Raw genomic sequence first — 27482 nt, 5'->3', positions numbered from 1 at the left:
GAGGTTGTGGGATAATTTCTTTTCAATTTTCTTAATAAAATCTATTTTATAATTGTTCAATTTACTCTTGTGATTTAATTTGTTGTCAAAGTTTTTTAATCTTTCAGGGTTAAATCTGTCAAAATTTTCAGTTTTAGCTAACAAAGCCTCTTCTCTTAATAATAGTATAGATATGAGCAGATTCAAGACGACATGTGTATTATGTTTCGCATGGTTCCTCTAACTTACCGTAAGTTAATGTATCAGTACAACAAATTATTTTCTCACAATAGTAGACTCACTATATGTACATTATTATAAGTGCTTGAAGAATTTTGCTTCTCCTGGTCATTGAACCTGATCGACTCGACTCTATAGAGGTTGATAAGATATATAGATTGGATTTCTAATCCGGCACCCGTTGGACTTTGAAAGATATTAGATATTTCCTAGCTAGGTCATCTATGCCAAAAATGCGCATTTCGTATTCAAATTATGGTGTTAGTGTTGTCTTACTGTCCTAGGAGGCTAGGACAACATATTAATAGATCCTTCCATGCCATTTACAACTTTGGCAAAACAATGATGAGCATTTTTCCATTACTTCACAACAGCAGAGAAAGAGTTGCTAGTTCTTGCCCGTCATTGAAGTATACATATAATTCAGTTTGACTCTTCAGACATAGTTCGTACTAATGTTCTAGTTAGAACATTACCATCTTAACATGCAGAATCAAATCTGATTTCTAATCAAACAATACCCACCAACTAATAGTTGAATCATGAGTATTTGAGAATGATTCAATCAGACTCGATCAGTTAATGTAGATGGATCAGGCCTGTTGTAAGACCTTATTGAACCAGACATCAGCATTTTCACTTAAGCTGACATTGTGAGGAGTATTAGAGTTCAGATTGTAACATTAGAGTATTAAATAAAACTTGTAATCGAAAATAGTTTTAGTAATGCAATCTGTTTTGAATTTGAATTCAAATAGTATGGTTATTTAGAATAATCCATCAGATATAGACAATGAAGTTATAAGACAGTTCCTTGATGGAAGAAACTGCCTTAACTGCTTTTCTGATATAAAGTGGATTACAACGCTTTCATTGATCCCTGCAAGAGCACTACACCTCAATCAATTTGTCCCATTAACAATATGAGATCAAGGGTGAATCTAGGAGAAGAACAATGCAAGGAGGCAGTGGATCTAGTTAGTATCTCTACGATCTCTTTATCTTTGATTTCAATTTATATTGCTTGTTGCGATATATATATGTACTTACTGTGTTATGAGATTGCAACGTCATACGCATCCTAACTTAGGATCAAAATAACATGTCAATTCTATATTTGTCATAGTTGATTTTCTGTTCATGTAAATTTGCAGATATTATGATAGATACACTGTTGTAATCTTAAATTAGAATGCGACTACCACAACACTTCTAATACGCAAATTACAGTATATGTGTTTACATGTACTTATTCTGAGATAGTTTATAGTACTCATTTTGTGAAAATTCTAACACCTGTTCCGCAGTGTGTGTGTGTATATATGCATGCATGTTAGTACGTTGTATGTATATTTCTGCAATATATATGATATTACAGACCTACTATGATTTTTTATTCGTTTCAGATAGAATTAATTTACTCTCTATTTACACTCTTCCATGAATATGAGATACGTGGTGGCATATCATGCATGTAAGAGTAAATTAAGTCTATAAAAGAGTTTATATATCCAGACCAAAAGAGAGTTCATACGTAGGGCATAAGCATTGCTTATTATTCCAACATTTTTCAGTGAAAAGATTGTTTTCCCGTTTCATTTGCATACTATAGCAAATTAACCATGCATCAAACTAACTTAAGCAGTACCTACTCGATCAAACTAACTCTATATCGTCTGGTTATTTTGTTCTAGTTTTGGTTAATGTCCTTGATCTGCTTAATTAAGCAGTGTCCGAGCGCAAACTCTGTTGAACTTCAAGAACTAGATCCTCTACGCTCAGCTGACACTCCAGTCCTATCTGCAGCAAAGCAACAAAGCAAACAAGCAAACTATCAATGTACGATTGCAATTTCATTATACAATTTTAATTCATTGCTAGTTACAGTCCTTGATCAATATTGCTGAAGGGAAACCAACATGTGCTTACTAACCTATTCATGAAGATCATGAGTCGTGACCATGCCTCTTGTATTCAAAATTGATAATGGAATCAATAGCTTAGTTAATTATTGGCGATGATATATACGTGAATTTATACTACATATTGCATATGATCATATGATTCAAATACCATAATCTCAGTCCTTTTTGTTGATTCCAGATGAATAAAATTTAGCACTTTTAGATGTATTAAAATTATTTCTCCCAGGAACATTACGAGGGTAATCAAAACCCTAAATAATTTTCTCTTGTAAGTTGGAGACTTAATGTTCTCATTAGCTTGTCCTGGATAGATTTTTAATGATATATATATAGGTTTAGTTTGTGATAATTATATAATCTAATTAAATTAGTACCTTGATCACGAAAGAGTATAAGACAGTGTCTTCCATGCTACTGATGTTGAGATGAAGAACCTCAAATGAAGACCTCTCCAGCACACTAATTATCTTCACAACTTGACCTGGAATTCGCCTGGATATTATCTTCAACACCACGTTCGACCCCGAGATTTTGGCTTCCACATCTGCCACCGGAGAGTTGCAGCATGCTCCTAGTTCCTTGACCGCACGGTCATGATTTTGATCAATCAACCCAAAATTGAATTTAGGGCTTTGATCAAGTTGGGGCAGCGCCGGCGGTGGCAGTAGTAGCAGTGGCTGGCTCGGGCTTGGATTGGGGCTAGGGCTTAGGCTCTTCCTCCTCCGTTTATTAGATTCCAAAGACTGCAAAACTTGATGCAGCTCCTTGATGAACTCTATCACACCCCCGATGATTGATGCTTGGTCTCCCTACCATTAACAACAAGTTTAACACCGACTTAGATTGAATCATACACAGTAAGAGATAAGAGAGTAAGTTAATAAGCAAAAACACATCTTTTCGTAACAATTCGTTGTAGGGTTTTTCTCTAGGATTGAAGCCAGCAAAAACAAGAACAAGGGAGAATATGTTCATTTCCTAGGTAGCTAATGAGGATGTGATATACCCTTTTGATGTAGAAACATGGTGTTAAAGAGCGTAGAACTTTGAGGTGCTCGTTCATCTGTTTCCTTCTGTTTCTCTCCACAGCTATGTGAGACATGGCTTTTGGTCTGGTTCTTGTTTATCTGTCTCTGTGTTTCTCAAGCTTTTTAATCCTCTCTATCGCATCAGCCACTTTGTTTGAACTCGAAAACTCTGCTATTTATACCATAAAGATACATTGAAACAAGGAAAGAGTTTAGGGTCGGCTTGCCGAAACCACCTGTTGGGTCATAATAAATGCTCTATGTCGCATTCTCGTGAAGATATTTTTACTCCATTTTCCTGTGTCTCTCTAAAGAGAGAGAGAGAGAGAGAGAGAGAGAGAGAGAGAGAGAATATTACTACGCGTCTCACGTTTATGAGATTGGGTGCAACTACGTGCCCCCGTGCGCAGTTAACAGAAGGAAGATGATACAGGGTACGTAGTAAGAGTAAGATCATAGTGGTACTAGTAGTTACTTATGCCTGTCTTTCATATCTCATGCACATTTATATATCGCTACTCTCTTCTCTATATATCATGCATCGCATGCTCACCTCTTCATGTTAGTTATACTACTAACTTGTATGAAGTCATGTATTTAGGTTTTCTATAGCCACAAAAAGATTAAGCGTGGAAGTACGTGAGAGACACCAACAGAAGCTAAATTGGGTGGTTGTGGGCTGCAAGTTGATCTTCCGACTCTATAACTAGCTAGCTAGGATCGTCATGTGCTTTACTAAATGAGCAGTGTATGTTAGTAGCTACAGCTAGTTTTCTTGTTTCTACATTATCTTTTAACTCCCTTTGTAATCTTAGTAATCTCATTTCATGATACGATCGTCTTTCAATCTGATTCTTGTTGTTATTCTAGTGTTTAAGCAAATATTATTGGATTGGAGTTCTAGTTGATATATAAAGGCAAGTTGAAAGAATTACGAGTTGTGATTTGGTTGATTGTTTGTGTAAGATGATCAATTACGAGCCTAAAACGATATTGGTAGGCGCCAAGAACAATTAGGAGGGTAACCCATTCTCTTTCCCTCTACTAGTAACAAAAACAAAATAGTGGGTGGGTATGGGTAAGAGTGTTAGACTTCGAGACTTAAAAGAGACACAGGGAATGTACGTCAACATCACTTCACTGGTATGACATTCTGGTGATATTAATAGTCTAGTGCATAAATAAATGGGGTTCATGCCCAAAACATTGTAGAGTAAAGAATGAGAGAGAAGGAAACACAGAGCAAGCCTTTACAGCTAGCTAGCTACTCTTGCTTAGTTTTTGCAGAAGTTGCAGTAGAAGGTTGTAGGAGATTCAAGGCTCATTGTAAATGTCTGTTCCCTTTTACACAAAATGAAAATGTACCGAGGATTGACATCCATCCCAAATATATAGATTCCTTCCACTGCAAGCATTAAAATAAAGGGTTTCCATTTATGTTTTATTCTCTCTTACAAGTAATGATAAATGGTGGAAATATTTGTAATTTCTATTTTTATTTAAATAGTACAAGGGGCGGATGTAGCCAAGTGGATCAAGGCAGTGGATAAAAGAGACCACAGTCACGAAAACACATACTAGAAGTCTCCGTTGCTCCGTATTAAGTATACCCACAAAGATCCATACACTGTCGTTCATAGTGACATTGATCTGGATAAAAGCTAAATGCAGACTGAATTTCTCCCTTCTTGCTTCATTGCGTATCATATCATCTTCACATGGCTAGTTTATTAAACTCTATCCTAATTATTCACAATCTACTTAAAATTTAATCACCAGCATCAGGGCTATCATTCTTTTTTCTTTTTGGTAACTATAAAAGTTCTATATCACAAAAGGTTTCATCTAGGTAACATGGTGAGCGACGAGGTTCTTCGAGGTAGTCTTTCCTCGTATAGTTGAAGTCCTTCAATTTGTCTTGTTCTCTTCATTTGCTACAGTAGAAAGAAATATGTGGAAAACACAATTAGAACAAAATTCATTGCAAAATATAAACAAAGAATGCACATTTATTCTATAAGGATGTCTGTAATATTGCTAGAGGTCAAGGCTCTATGTCCCCCTCTATGCATCATTTTCATTATAATACAATAAGTCAGGCGTGGGGATGAGCCTCCTAGCTTGGCTGGGTTCCAAACCCCTTCAAAAAAAAAAAAAAAAAAAAAACAAAGAATGCACATAAGATGATTCCGTGAAGGAAAACAAATAAGTAATGACACCATGCAGCTCAGGTGATAACAATGAATTCTTCAGTCAGGAAACTGCAGAATATTTCACACCAAGACAAAGAAAGGATAGTTTGTGCTTCACTTGGACTAGCTGCTGATTGCTGAACCTTTTATTAATTCTACCTGGAAATGTTATTCTCTAAAATAGTTATTCTTTCTTTCATGGCCCGACTTATATGACAGCATATAATAGCATCTACTAATATAAGCTTCTTTATTCTACACTGGACGGGCTAGACAGACAAAAAAACATTTTCACCCACAGGGTTGCATTATAATACACTGCTCAAAGTCAGAATGTCAGCATGAGAAGTTTATGCTGTTTTTTGGCTCAGGAGAATGCAGATGTTTCATGGAATAAAAGAGTAGGCAACCGGGCATACTACTCCAGCTATTTTAGGCACTAAGTTATACACCTAGTTGGATAAAAAGAGTAATGATTTAACTGCGCACCGTGAAGGGACCTTTCAAAGTCCTGCAGTTGTGACATAAAACCAGCATTGGGAGATGCCTGTGGCCGTCTGCTCCTCACATGTTCAAGAGCTTCAGATAGACTCATACCATGCTTTTTCATCAGATAAGCAAGAACAATAGTCACACTGCAAGGTCAAATAATAGATAAGTCCAGCTGCATCTCATAAAAGTCACAAATTGCAATAGTGCCCAAGTTCCAATTATATGGAGTAATAAAGAAGCAGTGTTTTCACTCAGAAGTTAATGAGGGTTGGGTACAGCTCAACTCTGATCCATGTTCAACCAAACTGAGGTAAAACCACCTAACTCGTGATCTTGATCAAGGTTAGGTAGAAGTTAAAATCAGAAATTGAAAGTACAAAAATCGTTCTGTTTTATTATCGCAAAGAGATAGCTCAAAGGTTAGGTAAAAGTATTAACCAGCAATTGAAACTACATAATGGTTCTGTTTTCTTATCACAAAGAGATATTTTGTAAGCATCTATTTTCCGAATTTATTAGAATCAGAGATACTTAAGGCTACCTATTATATACATAGAATCAAATTTTATAGAGATCATGTATAACCATATTTCAAGGATTCACTCTTATGGAATAGGATGGTGCTCGACATTTAATAGCGATATTCTTTTTCTATAACTAAGATAACCTGGAAGCAATAGTTTAGACAGGGAGAGAATACTACCTCCTGGATTTTCCCACAAAGCAATGAACCAACACACCACCAGATCTTTTACCTTCTTCAATATAATTGAAACACTCATCAAAGTGCTGTTTCAGGTCTGTCGATTCTTTGTCCACAACTACCTCAATTTTCAAAGAGCACCAAAAGATAAATTCAAATCAGTTCCACAACCTTGGCTTGAAGCAATAATTGCGATATGCATTAGATGCTCTTAGATTCAAGGCAATAGTTTTTTTATTAAGTGGAGGCATTGGGGGGTAGTCAATAGGTGCAGAATAATAAAAAAGCTAAACAATCATCACAACTATAGAAAACAAAATGATAAATCATGCAAGTAGTAGATTGAGTAAAAGAAACAAGAAACTTCGAGACAATAAATTAACGCAAATTATCACACAACGCAGACTGTAGTTCAGTAACGTAGAAGATATGTAGAGAGATAGAAAATGAAAAGAGGAGAGAAAGTTATTACCATGCAAAACCTTATACACAAATTCATTTGGATATGCAGGTGCCAATGAACCAGCCACAGTCAAAATGTGTGTGATGTTTAATTTTTTAAGTTCGTCCTTGTTATGTGCAGCTCCAATGGAACCCAAGAAGAGACCCTGGGGACACAAAAATAATAAAAGAAAATGACCCTCGCCGCTGTATATATGCACAGTTAAATAATATAAAATCTGATTGTAAATTCAAATGAAGAACCTCTTCAATTTTGCATGGAACATTGTCCTCTTTACAGCACTTTGTCACATTGATAACTCTCAACAAAGCAGATATTTGTTTCCTGAGGGAATCTTCTATCGGATCCATCACTAGCGAAACGAAACTTTCCACTCCCTACAGAGGTAAGAAACCGAAAGTAAAAGACAGTCAGACTCAACACATCGCATCAGATTCCGATAAAAAAAAAAAAAAAAAAGCAAATCACCAAAAAAATTGTAATCAACAAGATTCAGACCAGAGCTCATCATATGACATAGCACATATCTCACAAAAAAAAAAAAAAAAAAATCTTAAGTTTGAACCGTTTACAATTTAAACTTTAATTCGAATACAGCATCCAAATTCTTAATCAATAATTCGTTGGAAAAATTAGATGAGATTTGAGAAACAGAGAGCAGAGAATTGAAGTAGATCGAGAGTCGAAAAATTAGAGAGTTGAAATTGCTAGAAATGAAGAGAACTCACTCTCGGTTAGCTCCAGCTGCGTGTAGACACAAAAATTGGGGTCTGAGAATGAGGGCGTCTGTTTGTCGATGGCATTTGATATTTTGATCGTCGTGAACTTGGTGTATAGGTTCCGCTTCGTTGGTCTTTGGTCTTGCAATTATGTGAAATTTGAAGTTAATCCCTGGACTTTGAGCATATAGCACTTTAGCCCGTCAACTTCTAAATATTTCTGTTTAACACTTTAAACTACAAAATGTGTCATAATCTGGAAAATATCTTATGTGTGGGTGTGTGACAATTCGATTGGTCAGATCAATAACAAGAAGATATTGAAATATTCAAACTTTTTAATAATTTATTCACGTGACGATTTATTATTTATTAGCTATACATGTTTGTTGGTTAAGTATTCTTGACAAGAAAACTTTTTAATAGCTTAAATATGAGTAAATTTTCTAAACAGCTGTCTTATCATGTAAATGGTAAGGTGGGCCAATGAGCAACATTAGTAGGAGTTGGGGGCAATAATTAAAATATCTTCAAAATTTTCTTAAAATTTTTGGTTTTTTTTTACAAGCGTTATTAATTGGGTCCTTGCCCAAAAGCACCAAAATGAGCCAAATTTTTCTCACTTACCCCAGCAACAATTTTTCATTCCCACTAACCCAATTTTAAGGAAAATGACTATTTTGCCCATAACTTAATTAAAGAATTACAAGCTTCTGCCACTCTTTCATCTCTCTCTCTCTCTCTCTCTCTCTCTCTCTCTCTCTCTCTCTCTCTCTCTCTCTCTCTCTCTCTCTCTCTCTCTCTCTCTCTCCGGTATCCACCTCCGGCACAACGTCGATCGCAGACGATACGACGAACTCCGGCAATTCGCGACAAAGAGCAGACTGCTCTTCACACCCAAGCAATTGCTCAGGACACCCAAGCTCTATCTTCTCGCTGAATCTGTCGAACACCATGTTGCAAATCGAACACCTCGCCCTCACGGTCAAGATCAAGCTTCTGCACTGGCCAATTCTCATTCGGCCCGGATCTCATCTTTGCCTTCCGCTGTTGCAACCATATTCGCTGCACGAGCTTTTCCGGCCCAGCTCCAATTCACTCACCTTCACCGGAGACGATATGAGATCGAGATGCAGACCTCCTATTCGCTGCGTTTTGATTTCACGATTTGCGTGCTCGACTTGGCTGTGTGAGCCAGTGGCTCACCGGAGCTGTGTGGATTGACATGTGTGTATAACACTGAGTGAAGCAGTGATTGGGATTGTTGCATCGGGAAGAAGAAGAAGAAGAATGGTGGAGTTTGCGACTGGGATTGTTGCTCCAGCCACTGGTTTCGGGGTTGTTTTCTTTTTCTCCTCTCTTCTTCCCCAAACTGCTTATTTACTTTTGCTTTTCAAAAAAGCACTTTCTCGCTTTTGTAAACTGTGGGAAGAAATCCGAGAAGGAAAGGGGAAAAAAAAAAGAAAAAAAAGTTGTATTGGGGGCAAATCAAAATGGTGCTACTTCTGTTTTGCAACAGAAGGCCCGAAAGGAAAGAAAACAGGAAAAATAATATTCTATTGCCCCCCAATAGACGTCTATTGGGGGGCAATATATGTCTATTGGGGAGCAATAGACATTTGAATTGATGTAATCTACTCGTTTTTTTGCTTAATCAAAGTTTTATTTATCTAATTTTAAGAAGATTAGTTCCCATTATGACTATCGAAAGTTCTATTGGGGGGCAATAGACGGCAATTAGGGGGGCAATAATTGATGTAATCTCCTTGTTTTTTTTTTCTGTAATCAAAATTTTATTTGTCTAAATTTATGGAAATCAGTTCTCATTCTGGCAACTGAAAGTCCTATTGGGGGGAAATACATGGCTGATGGTCGTCTATTGGGGGGCAATAGACGTCTATTGCCCCTCTATTAGGGGGCAATAGATGTCTATTGGGGACAAAAAAATTTCCGGTGAGATTTTCAGCAAATTTCGATGGGCCGCAGCCGGTGACCGGAATTCGGCGAAAGTTGATCGGAATCCGGCGGTCGGTGACAGGATTCCTGCGGCCGGTGACGGGCTCCGGCGAAGTCTTCTATGGTTTCTCTCTCTTCCATTTTCTCTCTCTCTCTCTCTTTAAGTAACAAAGGGGTGAGGGGTAAAATGGTATTAAAAAAAAAAAAAAATCTTAATAGGGTATTAGGGAAGACTCCTTTAGAGTGTATTGGGTAAGAGGGAATTAAAAAAATTTAATGGGGTAAGTGGGAAAAAATCCCTAGAAATGGGGTAAATGGACAAAACCCCTTATTAATTTTGTTTGTTTACAAGCGTTGATATTAATTTTTACATTTTTCTAATATTTTATTTTTAATTAATTTTATAATTTTTATACAAAATTTTGATAAAATTTCCATTGATATCTTTGACACATGAACCGCGCATAAAGTTTCGCGCCATTTTCCGTGTGAGGGGCTGTTTCGGCGCGCAAAATAAAAATAAAGAAACGACGCAGTGGGCCCCAGCTAAGAGAGCAATTTTGACAGTGGCCGCTCATCCAAGTGCAATTGAAACAAGTTGAAAGCCTCTCCTCTGAAAACCAATTGCGAAAAAATGTTAGCGGTTCGATCCCGGAAACCCGCCGGATACGACGACGTTCCGACGCTCCCTCTCTACCGCTCCGCCCCGGCCCTTGATGTTCGCCTCGAAGAGTTCGAGCTTTTCGCCATCGATCGCCTCCGAGGTAAACCCTACCCTTTCTCTTTCAATTCAATTTCGTCAGGTTTTCACTCGAATTTTTGTTTGGATCGAACGCCGAACATTATTTTCGGGTAGAAAATACTCACAGTGCATTAAGTGTTTTGGAGTTGAGAACCAAACTGAATTTGACGTAATTCGATTAGTTTGGAATTGAATGGAGAGGATTTTGTTGTTGATTGGAATTAAGGGGTTTAGTTAGAATGCGCTACATATATCGAGGATTGTGGCAGTTGATGGAAATTATTGGCTTTTGCAGTGCTTAAAGGGATATCGGATGGATTATCACGAGGAAAGAAACATGAAGAAATGGAGAAATTGGTGACTGATCTTTGGAAGACAAATATGAGGCACCCTCAGGCATCAGAGGACATCAACAAGGACATAATATCACACTTTGTTCTGCGTCTTGTTTATTGCAGAACGTAAGATATTATCGCCTTTTGTTGTAACATGTTAGTCGGAAAGATTCTTGGTTTTTTTTTAATCTAATTTCATACTTGTTACTTTCTTAATCTGCACATCAGGGAGGAACTGAGGAAATGGTTTCTTTCCATGGAGACTGCCCTATTTCGTCACCGTTTTCGCAATGAAAGGCCTGAAGCTCAGGTAATCAGCATACTTCTTTTGGATCTCTGATGAAAAGACTTGCCTCATTTTGCTTCTCAGTTTCTCATGAGTTTCAATTTTAAAATTGTTCTTTTGGGTCTGCAGAGGTCACTAATGGCAGAATTTGGTCTTGCCTACAAGAAAGTTGATATTTCAGAACTTGAGGTAATTACATACCTCGTTTGGCTTGTAGTATTATGAGCTTGACATACAGAAACATGCATTTGCATTTAATTTTAGAACCGTTTGAGATGTATTACAGTCAGACACTTTCAAAAATCTTCAACACCTTAGTATATGCTGCCATCACTGAATTGTTTTATCTTCCTCTGCAGAGTGTAATGGACAAACTGACCCAGGTTGCGCGTTCTACGAGTCAATCTTTACCCACCGGTAGGGGAAGAGTTTCTGTTCACTCAATTGGTCACGTACTGTATCTCAATAAACTGTGTTTTCTCTGTTTCCAGTATGTATGGTCTTTCACAATAATTTCGAGTCAATAAATTGTCTCTGATAGATTGAGAATCGTGTCAATGTTAATTGGAGGCACTGTTAAAATGTTCTACATTATGGGTATGTACAGAAGTGAGGTGCCTATGGTATCTCTTAGTTCTTGTTTTAAGGATAATGCACATTGTTTCTTTGAAAAATGTTTCCAAAAAGTGATAATCTACATTTTCTGTTATTGCAATCTACATTCTAACTCTTTTCCTTTTCCTTATTTTCCTTTTTTTGCAGCTGATGCCATATTTTACAAGGTGTGTTCATCTTTTACTAGTTCTCTATTCTGAAACCTTATATTCTTAAGCTTGTATTCACGAATCATGAGAATTGGTCTTGTTTTACTGGGATATAAGTCCTCCAAGTTTTTTGTATGTTGTATCCACAAACCACGTCTGAGGTTCCTGTTGGTCCATGTGGTCCTCAAGAACAAAGTCACATTTTCCATTGTATTTATTCCATGTATCATTTTGTGGATATCATCAAATATTAAAGAAAAAAAATAAATTATCGGAGGAATTATTGAAGTCTATCTGGCTTTGCTATGAGAGTAGATCATTGATGATTATGATGGTTAGATTTATCTTAATGCATAGTTTGGAGTGTTTAGGAAGGACCTCCCTGGTCTTATAGTCTTCAAATAAAGAACATATCTCATCTGATGTCTTATTCCCCATCCCCCATGAAGGTACCATTTGCAGAAGTTCCAGAACTTGTCGGTAGCCGTAGAGTATTCATCAGCAAGGGGCATGCATATATAGCTATGAGTCAGGTTAAAGTTAATGCTTTCTTTTAAATCTTGCACCTTCCCTTAGAGTGAGGATAATAATCATTCTCCTTTATTGTCTTCCCCTCCCTCCTCCCCCAATTATAGGTGGTTTCCCTTGTTGCCACACATTTCCGCAGTCATCTGTCAAAAGCACTGATGTTGACTAACAGGTGATGCTGGCTATTTAAATTCAGAAAGCATATATCCTCTTATAGTTTGAAAGTTCAAAACCTTACTGGTTATCCCTGATAGTTACTTGGCATAATTTTTTGTTTTTGTATTTTCAAGATAAGTGATGTCAGACCAAAAAAAATATATATAAGTAATCAGGTTTTAAAATTATCTGAAGTTAAACTTTCTGCTCGCCTGCTCGCAGAAAATGGACATCAACTATAGTAGAACAAGAGAAAAATCGGTTGACTCCTGTGAGTATTCGGATGCAAACCTTGTATGTCCAAGTAGCATTTGTTTCAAGTTAGGTCTTTTGACATTTTTTTTCTTCTTTCATTTCTGTTTAGATAGTTGAAGCCCTATCCACAAGCTACCTGGGTCCGGACTATTCTCAGGTAGTTCATTACCTTGTTTTATCTTGGTCTATTACCCATAGGTCCCAGTTTGTTTAAGTTGAAGTTGATCAGGTCTGTTGATTGTCTTTGTAGCCAAAAGAATTTGCTGAGATATCCTTAAGAGAAATTGATGACATAGCTAAGAGCTCCTTTCCTATGTGCATGCGCCACCTTTTTGAAAAGGTAAACGATTGGCCATTCATTAAGCTTTTTATGTTTTTTTCCGGCTTGTTCTTCCCTCTTTTAATTTTCTACAAGTAGATAATTAAAAGAGGGCAAACATAGAAAGCTGATCGATTAACCCCTCTTATCATCTTCTTTTTGTCTCAGTTACTTCTTTTCTTATGATGCTCTTATATGTCCCTTCTATTTTAATTATTTCACATATGCTACTTGTTTGCAGCTGAGAGAGGAGCATCATCTAAAGCATGGAGGGAGAATGCAACTGGGTCTCTTTCTCAAGGTATTTTCCATACATCCCATTATGGGAGTGTTTAATTGTGTACATAATAGAATTGTAATAATATGATGAGAATGTGGTCCGTTTCCTGTGTTTGTGTCAATGCCATTTCAAATAAAGGCATGTAGTGGAAATCATCTCTGACATGTTATTCTATTTTTGCACATTTGGTCAACTGGGTATCAATACGAATTGTTCTTTGTGTTTACCCACAACACATATTATGCACTGCTTGGATTACTTTGGTACTTATTATCTCTTTGTACATAAAATGGAGATAATAGCTATTAGTATCTAAAATGGTTGGATGTCAGACAGGTTCATTGTGTATGTTTCAGCTGCCAATTTATGTTAGTTGCATCACGTTGATGGTGATTTTGGAAAATGCAGAGATGATGATGTGTGAAACTGTCAGTTGACATTTTACAAGCACCACACCAAATATTCATAAGAATCATGAATCTGTCATTCTAAGCCCTTCTTTCCAATTAACCAACTGTTGACATGTGGTTTTGCTCAACCTCCATGTGCAGGGTGTTGGGTTGAAGCTGGATGATGCACTTGCATTTTGGAAAGCTGAGTTCTCACGAAAGGTGAGTTTTAGTGTTCTTAGAGCATTTCATCTACTAATTCTTCATCACCATAAGGGCACAAAGTTTCAACTATTATTTGATAACGAATGTTATAGGCCATCAAGATAGCAATCCATTTCCAGCTTATTATCCATCTTATAAAAAAATAAGGTGCATTTTGATTTGCAGAATATATGAGTATAATGCTTTGCTACAACATGTCTGGTCCTTATGATTTCCATACTTTTCTGATCTGACGCCTAGTACTTAATCTTGCAATAGGTTGGTGCTGAGAGGTTTGACAAAGAATATGCATATAGCATACGCCACAATTATGGAAGAGAAGGAAAAAGAACGGTATGACATCAATCTTTATATTTTCAAGAGTCTACAGATGCTATATACTTGACTGAATTTAAGATATGCAAATCCTGAATGATGAATTTAGAATAAAATCATAGGATACTTTGTATATTTATATATGGAAATACATTAAACCAAAATGGGAACTTCAACATAATTACTGGTTGTTAGAGTTTGTTGTTCCTGTTATTCGTAGATGCGCTAAACTTTTAGTAGTTGTTATTGTTTAAGACCTTGCAAAGCTCTATATATGGTGCCTGGTGTTATGGTCACCATCAAATATGTTTCTTTTGGACATTACAGGATTACACGCCTTATTCCTGTCAAAAGATCATCTCATCTACTCCTGGCGTAGGAGATCATCATGGATGCCCATATCGGCATTTCAGGTAATTCCATGACAAAATTTATCACTTTTCGGGATTCTGTTTAAAAAGTCTAAAACAGTCTATATTTTAAAAGTCATAAAGAAATGACCTCTAAACTTGACATGCACGACATTACTGGTTATATTAGATTGGATAGAACTATTGCAGCAAACAAACAAAGTTATGATGGTTTTTGCAGTCACATTGCTGCAAACACCATCTAACATCACAGTTCTGGTATAGTGCCAAATGATCATTCCACCTTTAACCATTTTCTTTAGATTTTCCTCTATCGTGTTAGTTGTTACAACTCCTTTCTTGGGAACACAGTACTTGTTCACTAGTACTGGTCATTTTTATTTTGGAAATATATGGATGATTACTTTCTAAAATTGTATATGTTGACTCATTATTTTTCCTGTGACAGTGAAGAGAATCTGACAGCTGCTCTCAGTAGAATGGGAGTGAACAGTCGTGCTCTTGGCGATGTAATGAGCAAAGTTCGGAATAAGCATTATCAGGTGAATATGTTACCAGATGCATAACAGTTTAATGCAAGTGATTTTGTTTTTGCTCTAGCATGTTGCTGAAATATTTGGACTACTTGGCAATGTATGTATCAGCTGGCATGCACCTTAACGTTTGAAGCTGTCCATGGGACATCATGCGAAGCTGGGATTAACCATCCAAATCAATACTTCTCTGACAGCCAAATGATTATGAAGTCAAAGGTACATTAATGTTTTATAGATACCGAAAAAAATCTGTTTGTAGCATAAATGGATAGATTTGGTTGTATTGAATACATTGATCGATGCATTAGCATGATGCAAAAATCTGCTGCACTCCCACTTTTAGAGTATTCCTTAGATTCCCAAAACCTTAGAGTGAGTTTTATAGTTCTAGTACATACTTATCCAAGTTTTTCTGCAGAATCATTCTACAGCGAATGACACGCAAATGCAAATAGAATCTTCTTGATGAGAAGGAGCTCTGAGCTACATTAATCTATAAGTGGTTTAACATGCCGCTGTGCTTCAGCTCAGCTCAGCACAGCACAAATTTGTTGTCTTGCTGGTTGGGCTGAAGTAATCATGAAGCGCAAGATATCATGTACTGTTAGATATGTATGAAATGTCTTGTAAGGATAGAGGACAAGTTATCCTGATTTATAATTTATAGGTATTTGAATGCGTAATAGTTGAGAACTCGATGATCTTTTTTCATCTGTTGCAATTTGTTCCTCTTCCTGGAATGCTCGTCTTGGTGCTACACAAACTATAGTATAGATCACCCCACATCATCAACAGTACTTTGTTTGCCATTTTCACCGTTATAATGATTCCAGGGTTCAAATCTCTCAAAATTACTGGCTGCAAAGAAAGTGTAAACTGACTGAAGGAGGTACAATATGACCATCTTAAATTACGAACATATTGTTCTGATGAAGAAAGGCCTAACTTCATCCCAAATCGAAAAGTATAATGGATCATTTTCACCAACAAATTTGCAAACCTTTGTATGAAATACGAACTCATATGAGTAAATTTTATGCTTTTCTTTTTTCTGATTGAACAATTGTAATAGTACTTGAGAAGATACTACGTACAGGAGTAAAATCCTTAGAAACCCTTCAGAAGGAACAAGGGCTGATTAAGAACTTTGTGATATGACTTGGAGAGACAGAGAGATCAACTATATGTAGATAGATAAGTAAATAGTTATAAGCTATACTAACAGAGGAATTTAATATCTGAGCAGATACAAACTACTAGTGATTAACTGATTTGAATAACATAATTGTATAAAAAAATATTACATTTATATTGAAATGAAAAACCTTGGTAAGCTATTGGGTTTGATAAACAAGAGGAAACCAGAAACAAATGAAAACCGATATCAAACTCGGCTTTCTGCTGTCATGCTCGACAAAACTAGTCTTCCTTGTAGTCCAGATTTTCTTTCAAAATGACAAAACCTTCAAGGAAGGGAGAAAGGGGAATATATTTCTCAGTCACCAACTCTGCTTTCTCACCAGCTGCCAGAACAACCGGTGTTGAGTGGGTTTGGAAACCGGTTATTGTTTTTGGATGGCCAGCCTGCCCAACAACATCCACAGCTTTTCCCACTCGAACAGGGACAGACAAGGGTTTGAGATTCTCGTCCACAGTCAACAACATTCTTGGCTGCACAGCCATGACAAGATAGTAGAGAACATAATGATACTCCCCCAAAATGATGGCTTTCATATCAAGACATGCGTGCAGCATGACTATGATTCCACCAAGTGCTGCTGGTGATTGCAAGAAGCGGTCGGAATGATATGGATTTAGAGTCGATAAACCCTTTCCTAAATGTACAAGACCTTGAGCAATGCGCACGCAGAAGAGAAGGTTGGCATCTTTGTAGTAATAACTTGAAAGACTGCGAAGCATGCAAGCTATTCTGGCATTATTGGTTCCTGCACCTATCAAACCTAAGGAAACCACTGCAGCCATTGCTACTTCTGAATCTGTATCATGGCTAAGTCTGCTTAATGTGTCCATAACATTGACCTTTGGGTTTGATATGCAAAGGAGACCAAGGGCCAAAGGAGCTGCCTTCCGGATGCTTTGTTGTCCATACTGTAGAAGATGCTCTAATGAACGAATTGCCATTTCAAGTCCCAATTCTTCAGCCATTGCTACCATAGAAATTCCAAGCACAGCAGGTCCCTGGTGAGTTTCACCCTTCTCCTCAACATGTTGCGAGCAATGGCCGAGAAGGGTTTGAACCTTGAGAACATCTCCTGTTCCAGCATAAGCACAAGAAAGCAGAGTCATATCACAATGTCTTCTGATTTTTTCATTAAATGTCTGTGAAACTTGAGCAGTGGCTTCAACGTTGTCTTGCTTCCCAAGGTACACAAGGCCAAGGCTAACCGAAATTAGGCGAGCAAGGGGGTCTCCCAACTCTGCGTCAGTTCGGTCCATTAGTGCAAGTATGATAGCTTGAGCTACCTCTTCATTGCAGGAACCAATGAATATCAACCCCAATGAGATTGCAGTGAATGTGACCACATCAAGTGGAGCTTTTGCGTCATTAAGTATCGGATTCAGCTGACTACCTATCTGCTCATTCTTTGAACCAGCATATGCAATCCCTAGTCCCATTATTGCACCAATGCGGATAGATGGATCTTCTCTATCTACATATTCCCCCAAAATTGCCAGCGCTGGATCACAATCATGTTTGACACCGCAATTGAAAATTCCAATCCCCAACAAGGCACCAGCAATAACATGGTTGTCATTGCTGTGCAGGTACTTGTCAATGTGGGCAAATCCAGAGTCAACATCCCACAGTGAAATCATACCTAGACTTGCAGCAGCGCTGATCTTTCCATGCTCCTTATTCTTGAAAAGCCAATGATCTTTTGGTGGTTCAACTCTCGTCATCAACTTATCCTGACCAAAGCCCACATTTACGAATGCATTAACAAATGTGTCGGCCAAGTTCTGTCGCGCTGAATCAACACTACTACTTACTTGACCATGAAGCAAGTGTGCCTTGTATATATCCTGTGGAGTTTTGGCCTCCATGACCTCAAGATCTCGAGCAAGGATAAGATAACCTTCGCTGAGCTTAGTGTTATTAATAATGTCCTGCATTACCTCTCGGTTATTACTATCCCCATCCATGTTATCATCATCATCATCATCAGGCACTGAATAATTACCACCATGCCTAGCAAGCATGTAGCAAAGTTGTTTTTTACACAGCACATCATCACAAGATGTAAACACTTCCCTTATCAACTGGTGGCCATCAACGAAAAGCGCAATCTGAAGTGCATTTGGATATTCTCCAAACTTCAGATATATCTTGTATGCAATATCCAAAGCTAAGTACGCATCGTCTGGTCTGGCAGGAAGGTATCTTGCTGAACTCGTCAGATAAAGGCAAGTCTTCTTAAAATTCGTCTTATCAACATGCTCAAATAACAGATTAAGGTGATCTCCAATCTCAACCAAGAGGTCAACCGCTTCAGTTTCGGCATTGTGCCTCATGTGAAAAGCAACAATCTGTCGTACCAGTTTCATTAGGTCACAATTAGGGTTTTCATCACTGATCTGAAACTGCAGCTTATTATCGGCATATTCTTCAGCAATTTCTGCAGCTAAGTTCCTGACATATTCATGACCCCATGAACCAATGTCAACGTTTGAACCAGCCAACATTCTGTACTTCAAGCTTTCCCGCTCTCCCTCAGCAGACATGGTCAGTGCCAAAACAGATAGTATATCTGCCAGGTTTATCTTCAAATCTGAAGCTCCCATTATTTCGTAATATGATTTTAGAGTTGTGTAATGTGGGCGAAGATATTTCAAGGGCTTTGGAACAGCCGTCATTGAACTGGTTGAAGAACGAATTTCGTGCCTCATACTCTCGAGAGCAACCATCTGCAGCCGAGGATCAGGATCTTGAACCCTCTCCACATATAGCTCCAATTTTTGCTTCACTGCCAAATCCTCCGCAGACAAATCCATGTTTGGATCGCCAAGCTTATAATATTTTCTCTCTAATTTGCTCGTTCACTAGAAAAGTTGAACGTAATAACTTACGTAAATCCTAGACTGTGCTTTTAAAGAGGAGCTGTACTCCTTAATCTTATAGAGCTAGTAAAGTGAACATCTAATCCAATTTGGTCAATTCTATTTAATCTTGTACGAAAAGACAAAGCAATATAATTAGACTATCTCCCGACCACCATAAAAGCCCAAAAAAAAAAAAAAAAAAAAATTGGCGTTCTGTCAGTATGCAAGCCAAGCCAAATTTCGCGTCCAAGAAATTTGCTCATATGAGAGGCCATAATCGTAGCCATCTTTACAATACGATTACGAATATCCGACGCCTTTAGCCACGAAAATTTTTCATATCATAAAGAAGAAGGTGACTACTCAATTTTATAAAGAAGAAAAACAAAATGCTATGTTGAACATTGCAAGATCAGAAGCGATTGAATGACACATGCCACCTTATATGGTATCTCAAAAAGAAAAATTAAAATCCAGTTCCCATGCTTGAATTAAGGTAAATATGAATATGATCTGCTATTACAATCTAATCGATGCCTACTAATTGAAGGGGCTTCTCGTTCAAATTGATGGGAAATTATATCCCTAATAGGTTGGTCCCTTGGAAGCTTCGTATTGAGTGGGCTAACTGTTTACACTGTATTTCTCAAATGCAATTCCATTCTTCTCATATTTTTCGAGAAGGTAACCAGGTAGCAGATGCTTTGGCAAATTATGGTTCAACTTCTACTAGCTTGGTGTGGTGGGATATGCCTCCCTCCTTTATTCATGCTCATTGTAATAGGGACCGTTTAGGTCTGCCGCAATTTCGTTTGCGGTAGCTAGATTTGGTTTTGGTTTCTGTCCCCCTCCTCTTGTATTTTTCTTTTCTTTCAATAAGTTCTAGGGGTTAAAGGGGCTTTTTGCCTCTCTTAGCTCCTGGTATCAGCCAAAAAAAAAAAAAAACCTAATAGGTCATATATTTTATGTGGTGCATGAAATCATTATGCACATTGCCATAAGTAACATGTTGCCTGTTGCATTTCCCAAGTCATACATTTTTAGTTATTGGTCATCTATATATGGAATTAAAATCTTTCTTTCATTTTAGTTATACTCTGAACCTATTGTTTTTTAAATTTAGATCCTTTTTTTGTTTATTTAGATCCCAAATTAAACTTTTCTTTTTCATTTTTGCAATCAAACTTAAATGTTTCATTTTTTTGAGATAATGGAGGAAACTAAATCAAACTAAAGAAATAAAACAAACCATATGTATCAGAAGTAGCTAATTATCATTGTGAACAAAAATAATTTTCTTTATAATACACGTTTTCTTTTATGATGATGTAACGATATGAGAAAGAGAGAGATATACTATTTTAAGGGCTTTTGAACAAGTGCAACCTTTTGCAACTCAGGATCACGATCTTGAACCCTCTCCACATACATCTCCAGTTGTTGCTCCACATATAGCTCCAGTTGTTGCTGCATCAAATCTTCATCCGACAAATCTGTAATTGGATCTTGTGATGTGTCATGAAGCGATTTTTTTAAAATATCTTATTGTATTTTGGTTGTAGCATGATTATTGTTTTCTTTATGAATAGAAATAATAATTGATAAAAAAAATTATCTTCATATGAATGGAAAATGTGAGTTCCAATATGTGGCAATAAAAAAAAATAAAAAAGGCAAAGTAAGGAAAAAGAACAAAAATGTATGAGGAAATATAATAGGGTCTAAAAGAACAAATTGTTTACATGGAGTAGTCCTCTTTTGTACTATTCTATATCCAATTAAGTTAGGCTCTTATTTAAATCTATGAATTCCTCATTTAAAAAAAAAAAAAAAGGTCTAAAATGATCAGGAGAGGAAATACGTGGCAAAAAAACACTCATTTCCACTCCCTCTGCTTGAATTAAGGTCAATATGAATATGATCGATATGCCATTACAGTTGTATCGATGCCTACTAATTGAAGGGGAATTCTCGTTCAAATTCATGCAAAATCATATCCCTATTAGTTCATATGTTTTATATGTTGCATGAAAATCATTATGCATTGGCATAAGTAACAAGTTGCGTGTTGCATTTCTATATGTCATACATTTTTAGTTATTGGTCATATATATATATATATATATATATGTTGAAGGAAAACCTAATTTGTGTTTAGCCCAAACTCTAGGTTACTTGACCTAGTGGTAATAGGATTTAATTAGAAGGATCTAGAATCCTAATCAATGTAGAATTACTTTCCTTCTATGATTGAGATTCTATGCATTGTAATCCTCTATATAAAGAGGCCCATATTATCAATGAGAATACACAGCAAATTCCTCTCAAATTCAGTTTTTCTACAACACGTTATCAGCACGAGCTCTAACCCTGAAACCCTAAATTCGTAGCCTTCAAATCCCAGAAACCTCAGCCGCCCAACTCGAAGATCTCAACTCCAGGAGTCTGAAACCGGCGGCCTCACCCCCAGAACCGGCCGGCAAACCACCGAACCGGCCACCGGAAAAAGCAAAGGTTCCCCTGCCCGGTTCAAAGCTTTTCTCACCACCTCCTGCAGCCATACTCGACCACCTGCAGCGTCTCCACCCCAGAAACCAGGAACCGGAAATTTCATCACTAGAACCGGCCAAAATTCCACCGAACCGGCCACCGGAATCCTACTAAACCTGAATCGGCAAAAAAAAAAAAAAAAAAAAAAAAAAGGGAAGGAGATCCTGTGCAGCCCACCTGCTGCAGGCCCAAGCCCAAAAGTTGGGCCCACGTGCAGCAAGCTAACCCACCGAGCCACCAAGCCAAGCCGCCAAACAGATCTGCCACATCAGCAACCTGCCACGTCAGCACATCGGTCAACGTCGGTCAACCCTCCGGTCAACTCTTTTCCGGCGACTTCAGGCGACTTTTCCGGCCAACTTCCGGCCACTTTTCCGGTCAGCTACAGTACCCCCCCGGTAGCTACAGTAACTTCCGGTGACGACTTTTTCCGGCCATCTTTTTAAGGTAAACTTTTCTAAAAGTTCCCGTTTTTGTGAAGTTTTTCAATTTCTTCTTCTTTTCTCGGGGACTGCCAAAATCCCTTCTTCTACCCCCCTTTCTCTACATAGGGGAGACCAAAAGCCGAACTGTGGGGGTTCGTGCTCAATCCAAGCTTAGAGCTTGTAGAGTCCTCCAAACTTAGAGTTTGTTGAGAAGAAAACGATCGACCATATACATCGTCGTTTCGATCTAATCCAAAACCCCTCTTGGAATTCGATTTTCTTGGAAGCGACTACGCTCAGAAAATCCCTAATTTCTTAGAAGCGACTACGCTCAGAAATTTAATAGTTTTTTGTGGTAGCCTTTTCGCTTCGAAACTAACCCTAATCTTGTGTTGTTTTTCAGGATGAGTTACCTGAACAAGTTGAGCTTTGTTCCACTCGAGACAACTGGCGCTGGATACCATAGGTGGGTCCGAGATGTGCGCCAACATCTTAAGGCTGATGGAATTCTGGAAACCATCCAAGAGCCTGGTCAGAACGTGCTCTCAATCGAGCAAGCTACTGCTTTTGAAGCAAAACAAGCTAAGGCCATAATTCTCATGACAAGGCACATGAATGACGCGCTCCAAAATGAATACCTCAATGAGGAAGACCCAAGAAAGCTATGGGTAGAACTAGAGCAGCGATTTGGTAACGTTCGTGACTCCCTGCTTCCTGATTTAGAAGTGCGATGGCATAGCCTCCTCTTTTGTGATTTCAAGTCTGTGCTTGATTATAACTCGGAAGCTCTTCGTATCAAGTCTCTGATGGAGTATTGTGGCCAAGCCATAACTGATACGATGTTGAACGAGAAGACTCTCTCTACCTTCCCCATCTCTGCACTGATGGTTTCAAAGAATTATCGGATTGATGTAAATATATGCAGGACGTATCACAAGGTTTCATGAGCTCATTGGCGCCATGAACGTAGCTGAAAAGCACGATAATATCCTTGTGAAGAACTATAATGCTAGACCCGTGGGAACTAAGCCTATTCCGGAGTCTAACTATAGTCGCGCCCCCAATGGAGGACGCAAGGAGCGAAACCCTAAGGATAGGGACTATTCTGGACGTTCTGGTCCATATATTCGCCCTAAAGAGGAAGGAAATCGCCAAGAGAGGCGTGCACGGAACCGTGGAGGTCAACGTGTGAAGAGAGAGAGAGGCGGAGCCTCCGACCATGGTGGTAAAGCCACCAAAAGGATAGGTTGTTCAAATCGCGCCCCAATGGCGCCTCGATCAAGGGAGCCTGACCACCATGATGTTTGTTTTCGATGTGGATCAACTGAACATTGGGCCAAAACATGTACCGCACCCCAGAATGTTGCAAACGCATACAAGACGTATCGTGAAGTAAGGGAAGCAAATTACATGGCACAAGAAGATCAAGATGGTGATCTAGATCTAAGGGTGGAAGACTACAAGGATCAAGACCCAGAAACTGGCGATTTTGATTAAGTCTTTTTATTTTCCAAGAGATGTAGGCGATTGCCATATTCCTTTTTATTGGATTAGATTTTCTTTGATCATAGAAACAATGATGTATTTCGTTGGCTTATGAATAAAATTTCAAGTTCTTTTCATTATGACTCAATTTTGATTTTGAGCATATGACTTTGTGACTACGATGGCTAGACCATCCGTATTAATTTAAGGACATGGAATAGCCCAAGTTCCACTTGCCAAATGGCACCTTGATTACAGTTGTCACAGAAACTCTCTACGCTCTTAAGGCAAATAGTACCCTATGAATAGCCAACGAATTCCATGCGAAAATGCATGTAGAGAACGGAAATGAGTTCCTTTGCATTACCTCTAATGATTGCGAACAAAGACGCATCTTAGAGAAGTTTATGTGTCTCTCTAGTGGAATTTATGTCACTATTCGAGCTATTAAATCCAATAAAGTTATGGGAGAAGATCTCTTGGATTTAGACACATATTGGCTTTACAGGCCCTGGCCCCAGCTAGGATGAGTGGGAGGCTCGTGGGTTCGAAGGATACTTTGGCACATTCCAATCCTTTAATCATCAAGACTCAAAATCCGTCTCATGAGTATCTTCCGGGTTATGGTTATCGTTGGGGGACACCTCAACGTCAAACCCTATTCCTGAGAATATAGAGCTCTATGAAACTTACACTAGTGTACATGAGACGTGGGATAGAAACTCCATTAGAATTGATGATGTAGTTGTGTATTTTGTTGCGCATGAGTTTTTAAGTCAGATGATATCGAACCATGCTCCGTTGATGAATGAATGCTAACGTAGAGAGTTTTTGGCCTAAATGGAAAGATGCGATCCAGGTTAAGATGATTCTCTAACGAAGAGGAAGGTTTTCGAGCTAGAGATGCCAACACCTCCTAAACATAAAACCTGTTGACTAATGGGTCTTCGTTAGAAAGCGTAGTGAGAAAAAGAGATGGTAATCTCGCCTTATGGCGCAAGGCTTCTCACAAAACGCCCTGGAATCGACTACGATGAGACATATTCTCTCGTAATGGATGTCATTGCACTCCACTACCCTGTCAGTTTGGTAGTTTCCGAATAACTGAACATGCAGCCTACAAATGTGGTCACTACGTATCTCTATAGGGATCTAGATACGGAATATACATGAAGGTTCATGGTGAACTTCATTTACCCAAGTCAAGTGGCTCTAGACCATGGAGGGCGTTTACAAAGAGGTTGAAACGCTCACTAAAGTGACTACTTGATTGGGAAGGGATATGCCCACTCGTTTCTATGACAAGTTTCATATTCTATCGCGGTTCACGTTGGACATGATCTTTTTTAGAAGCCCTTAAAGAGTTAAGGGAAACCGCTGAACACTTGAAATCTGAGTTTGAGATGAAGGATTTTGGGAGAACACGATTATGTCTCAGTTTGGAACTTGAGCATCGTGTCGATAGATGCTTAGGCATTTTGACAAGGTCAAGCCTTCAAGCACCCCCATGATCGTCCGTAGTCTTGATCCTGAAAAGGATCAACTTCGTCGAAAGGATGATGACGAAGATGTGCTAGAGGCAAAAGTGCCTTACTTAGTACAATAGGCGCATTATTGTATTTATCTCAATGCACAAGACCGGACATCTCATATGTTGTGAACTTGTTAGCTAAGATATAGCTCTGCGCCAACGCGACGCCATTGGATTGGTGTAAAAGATATCTTTCGATACTTGAGATGTACGATTGATATGGGCTTGTTCTATCCCTACGAAGAGATGATGGATTCGGACCCATCACACACCAGAAACGCCGCCAACGCTGGCCTGCGTTCTCTATCCCCATCCCAAAACGACATGTGTTTTGGAAGGTTTTGCTGATGTTGGGTATCTGTCTGACCCACACAATGGTCATTCCCAATCCGGTTAAGTGTTCACCATGGGAAAAGACCGTGACATCTTGGAGGTCTACATGTTAGACCCTAGTCGCTATATCTTCGAACAATGCAGAGATCATTGCTCTTCACGAAGTGGTTCGTGAATGTATATGGATTGAATCCATAATTACGCATGTTCGAGAAGTTGTGGTTTGAAGTCTACCACAGATGAGCCTACGAGCATTTAGGATAATGCTACTTGTTTTGAACAAATGAGGCAAGGCTACATCAAAAGCGACAACACCAAGCATAATCAGCAACAACAGATACTCCTCGAGATCAGAAGTGAACTAGGTTCGATCTGAGGACAGTGAGGCAGACTTGTTTACTAAGTCATTGCCCAATACCACGTTCGAGAAACATGTGGCAAGAATTGGCTTGCGGAAATTATCTGAACTCCCATGATCGTAGTCATTAGGGGGAGGTGCAGACATCAGGGGGAGATGTCTACATGTTCGTCTCGAATCGTGAAGGGTGTGTTGTGCTCTTTTTCCCCTTCGACCGAGGTTATTTTTGTCCCACTGGGTTTTTGTTACTCGGCAAGGTTTTTAATGAGGCAACGAGAGAAGCACCGCGTTTGGGCAACACAAGGGGGAGTGTTGAAGGAAAACCTAATTTGTGTTTAGCTCAAACTCTAGGTTACTTGACCTAGTGGTAATAGGATTTAATTAGAAGGATCTAGAATCCTAATCAATGTAGAATTACTTTCCTTCTATGATTGAGATTCTATGCATTGTAATCCTCTATATAAAGAGGCCCCTATTATCAATGAGAGTACACAGCAAATTCCTCTCAAATTCAGTTTCTCTACAACAATATATAGATTAAACTTTTTTTTTTCATTTTAGCAAGAAAAATTAAAATGTTTCATTTCTTTTAGATAATGGAGGAAACTAATTCAAACTAAAGAAACAAAACAAAACCATATGTCCCCGTTTAAAAAAAAAACAAAAAAAAAAAACAAAACAAAACCATATGTATTAAAAGTAGGTAACTATTATTGTTAACAAAACAAACAGGCTTTAATTTGTACTTCAGATTTTCTTTCAAGATCACAAATCCTTTAATGATGGGAGAAAGAAGCATATACTTTCTGTTGACAACTTTGCTACATCACAAGAGGCTAGATGAAGAACTGGTGTTGAGTGGGCTAGTAACTATGATTGTTTTTAGATGATCAATTGCCTCACTCTAATAGGCCGGAACACTCTAATAGCAATAAACAGTGGTTCAAGATTCTCGTCTATAGTTAACAACATTTGCGGCTGGATCGCCAAATTGAGAAAATAGACTTGTAAATAATATAATATGATTGTGAAAATATTAGTAAATATTTATTAACTGATAAGTTATGAATAAATATTTTTTTTTTTTGAAAAGTACAAAGTTAAATAACGAGAAGTTTTAAATACACACCCCTAACTACTTAATACACACTCCCTACTCAATACACCACCCATTTAATTTTTTATTCTAATATTTTACTAAATACACAACTCAAAGTACCTAAAATATTCTTAATCTTAAAAACTATGAAATATGCTATTATTTGACTATATTAAGACTACTATTTAATACGATTAGTATATTGTCGTTTTTTAAATGTCCATATTGATTACTTGTATTAGTTATTTGAAAATATATAAAGATTTATTGTTCCCTTCAAATAGATGCCTAGAAATAGGTTATGTATCATTTGAGTTCTCATCCACCAAACACCCTATTGATCACCCTATCGATCAAGTATAAAATTTGGAGTTCAACATTCAACCAAAAAGTATATCAGTAGTTTCTCCACAGTGGTGGAACTACGAAGCTGTCATTCGA

The 27482-nt window shown here is 38.0% G+C and overlaps 4 protein-coding genes across 4 annotated transcripts; 1 reads left to right on the top strand and 3 right to left on the bottom strand.

Moving 5' to 3' along the window:
• Positions 1–1765: 1765 nt before the first annotated feature.
• On the bottom strand, positions 1766–3287 carry LOC112196052 (transcription factor MUTE). Its single transcript, XM_024336328.2, has 3 exons — positions 3151–3287; positions 2519–2953; positions 1766–2019 (listed from the first exon to the last, which is right to left on the bottom strand). Exons 1-3 carry the CDS (start codon positions 3244–3246, stop codon positions 1942–1944), a joined length of 609 nt encoding a protein of 202 aa, XP_024192096.1. The 5' UTR covers positions 3247–3287; the 3' UTR covers positions 1766–1941.
• A 1293-nt stretch (positions 3288–4580) lies between these two features.
• On the bottom strand, positions 4581–7900 carry LOC112200833 (dual specificity protein phosphatase 1). Its single transcript, XM_024341841.2, has 6 exons — positions 7751–7900; positions 7265–7399; positions 7032–7167; positions 6560–6677; positions 5854–5999; positions 4581–5106 (listed from the first exon to the last, which is right to left on the bottom strand). The coding sequence occupies exons 2-6, from the start codon at positions 7370–7372 to the stop codon at positions 5081–5083; spliced, it is 534 nt and encodes a 177-aa protein (XP_024197609.1). The 5' UTR covers positions 7373–7399; positions 7751–7900; the 3' UTR covers positions 4581–5080.
• A 2313-nt stretch (positions 7901–10213) lies between these two features.
• LOC112198392 (probable DNA primase large subunit) lies at positions 10214–15938 on the top strand. Its single transcript, XM_024339505.2, has 18 exons — positions 10214–10461; positions 10735–10900; positions 11003–11084; positions 11190–11249; positions 11420–11477; positions 11823–11842; positions 12274–12357; positions 12460–12524; positions 12731–12779; positions 12873–12920; positions 13014–13103; positions 13324–13383; positions 13914–13973; positions 14235–14309; positions 14619–14704; positions 15111–15204; positions 15307–15414; positions 15617–15938. Exons 1-18 carry the CDS (start codon positions 10332–10334, stop codon positions 15662–15664), a joined length of 1383 nt encoding a protein of 460 aa, XP_024195273.1. The 5' UTR covers positions 10214–10331; the 3' UTR covers positions 15665–15938.
• A 679-nt stretch (positions 15939–16617) lies between these two features.
• On the bottom strand, positions 16618–19212 carry LOC112199366 (26S proteasome non-ATPase regulatory subunit 2 homolog A). The gene has a single exon (XM_024340396.1). The coding sequence runs from the start codon at positions 19210–19212 to the stop codon at positions 16618–16620; it is 2595 nt and encodes an 864-aa protein (XP_024196164.1).
• Positions 19213–27482: the final 8270 nt, after the last annotated feature.

The sequence above is a fragment of the Rosa chinensis genome, chromosome 4, assembly GCF_002994745.2.
Source record: "Rosa chinensis cultivar Old Blush chromosome 4, RchiOBHm-V2, whole genome shotgun sequence".
NCBI classification, from domain to species: domain Eukaryota; kingdom Viridiplantae; phylum Streptophyta; class Magnoliopsida; order Rosales; family Rosaceae; genus Rosa; species Rosa chinensis.
Note: the sequence above shows the minus strand (reverse complement) of the source record. Positions and strands in the feature narration are given on the sequence as shown.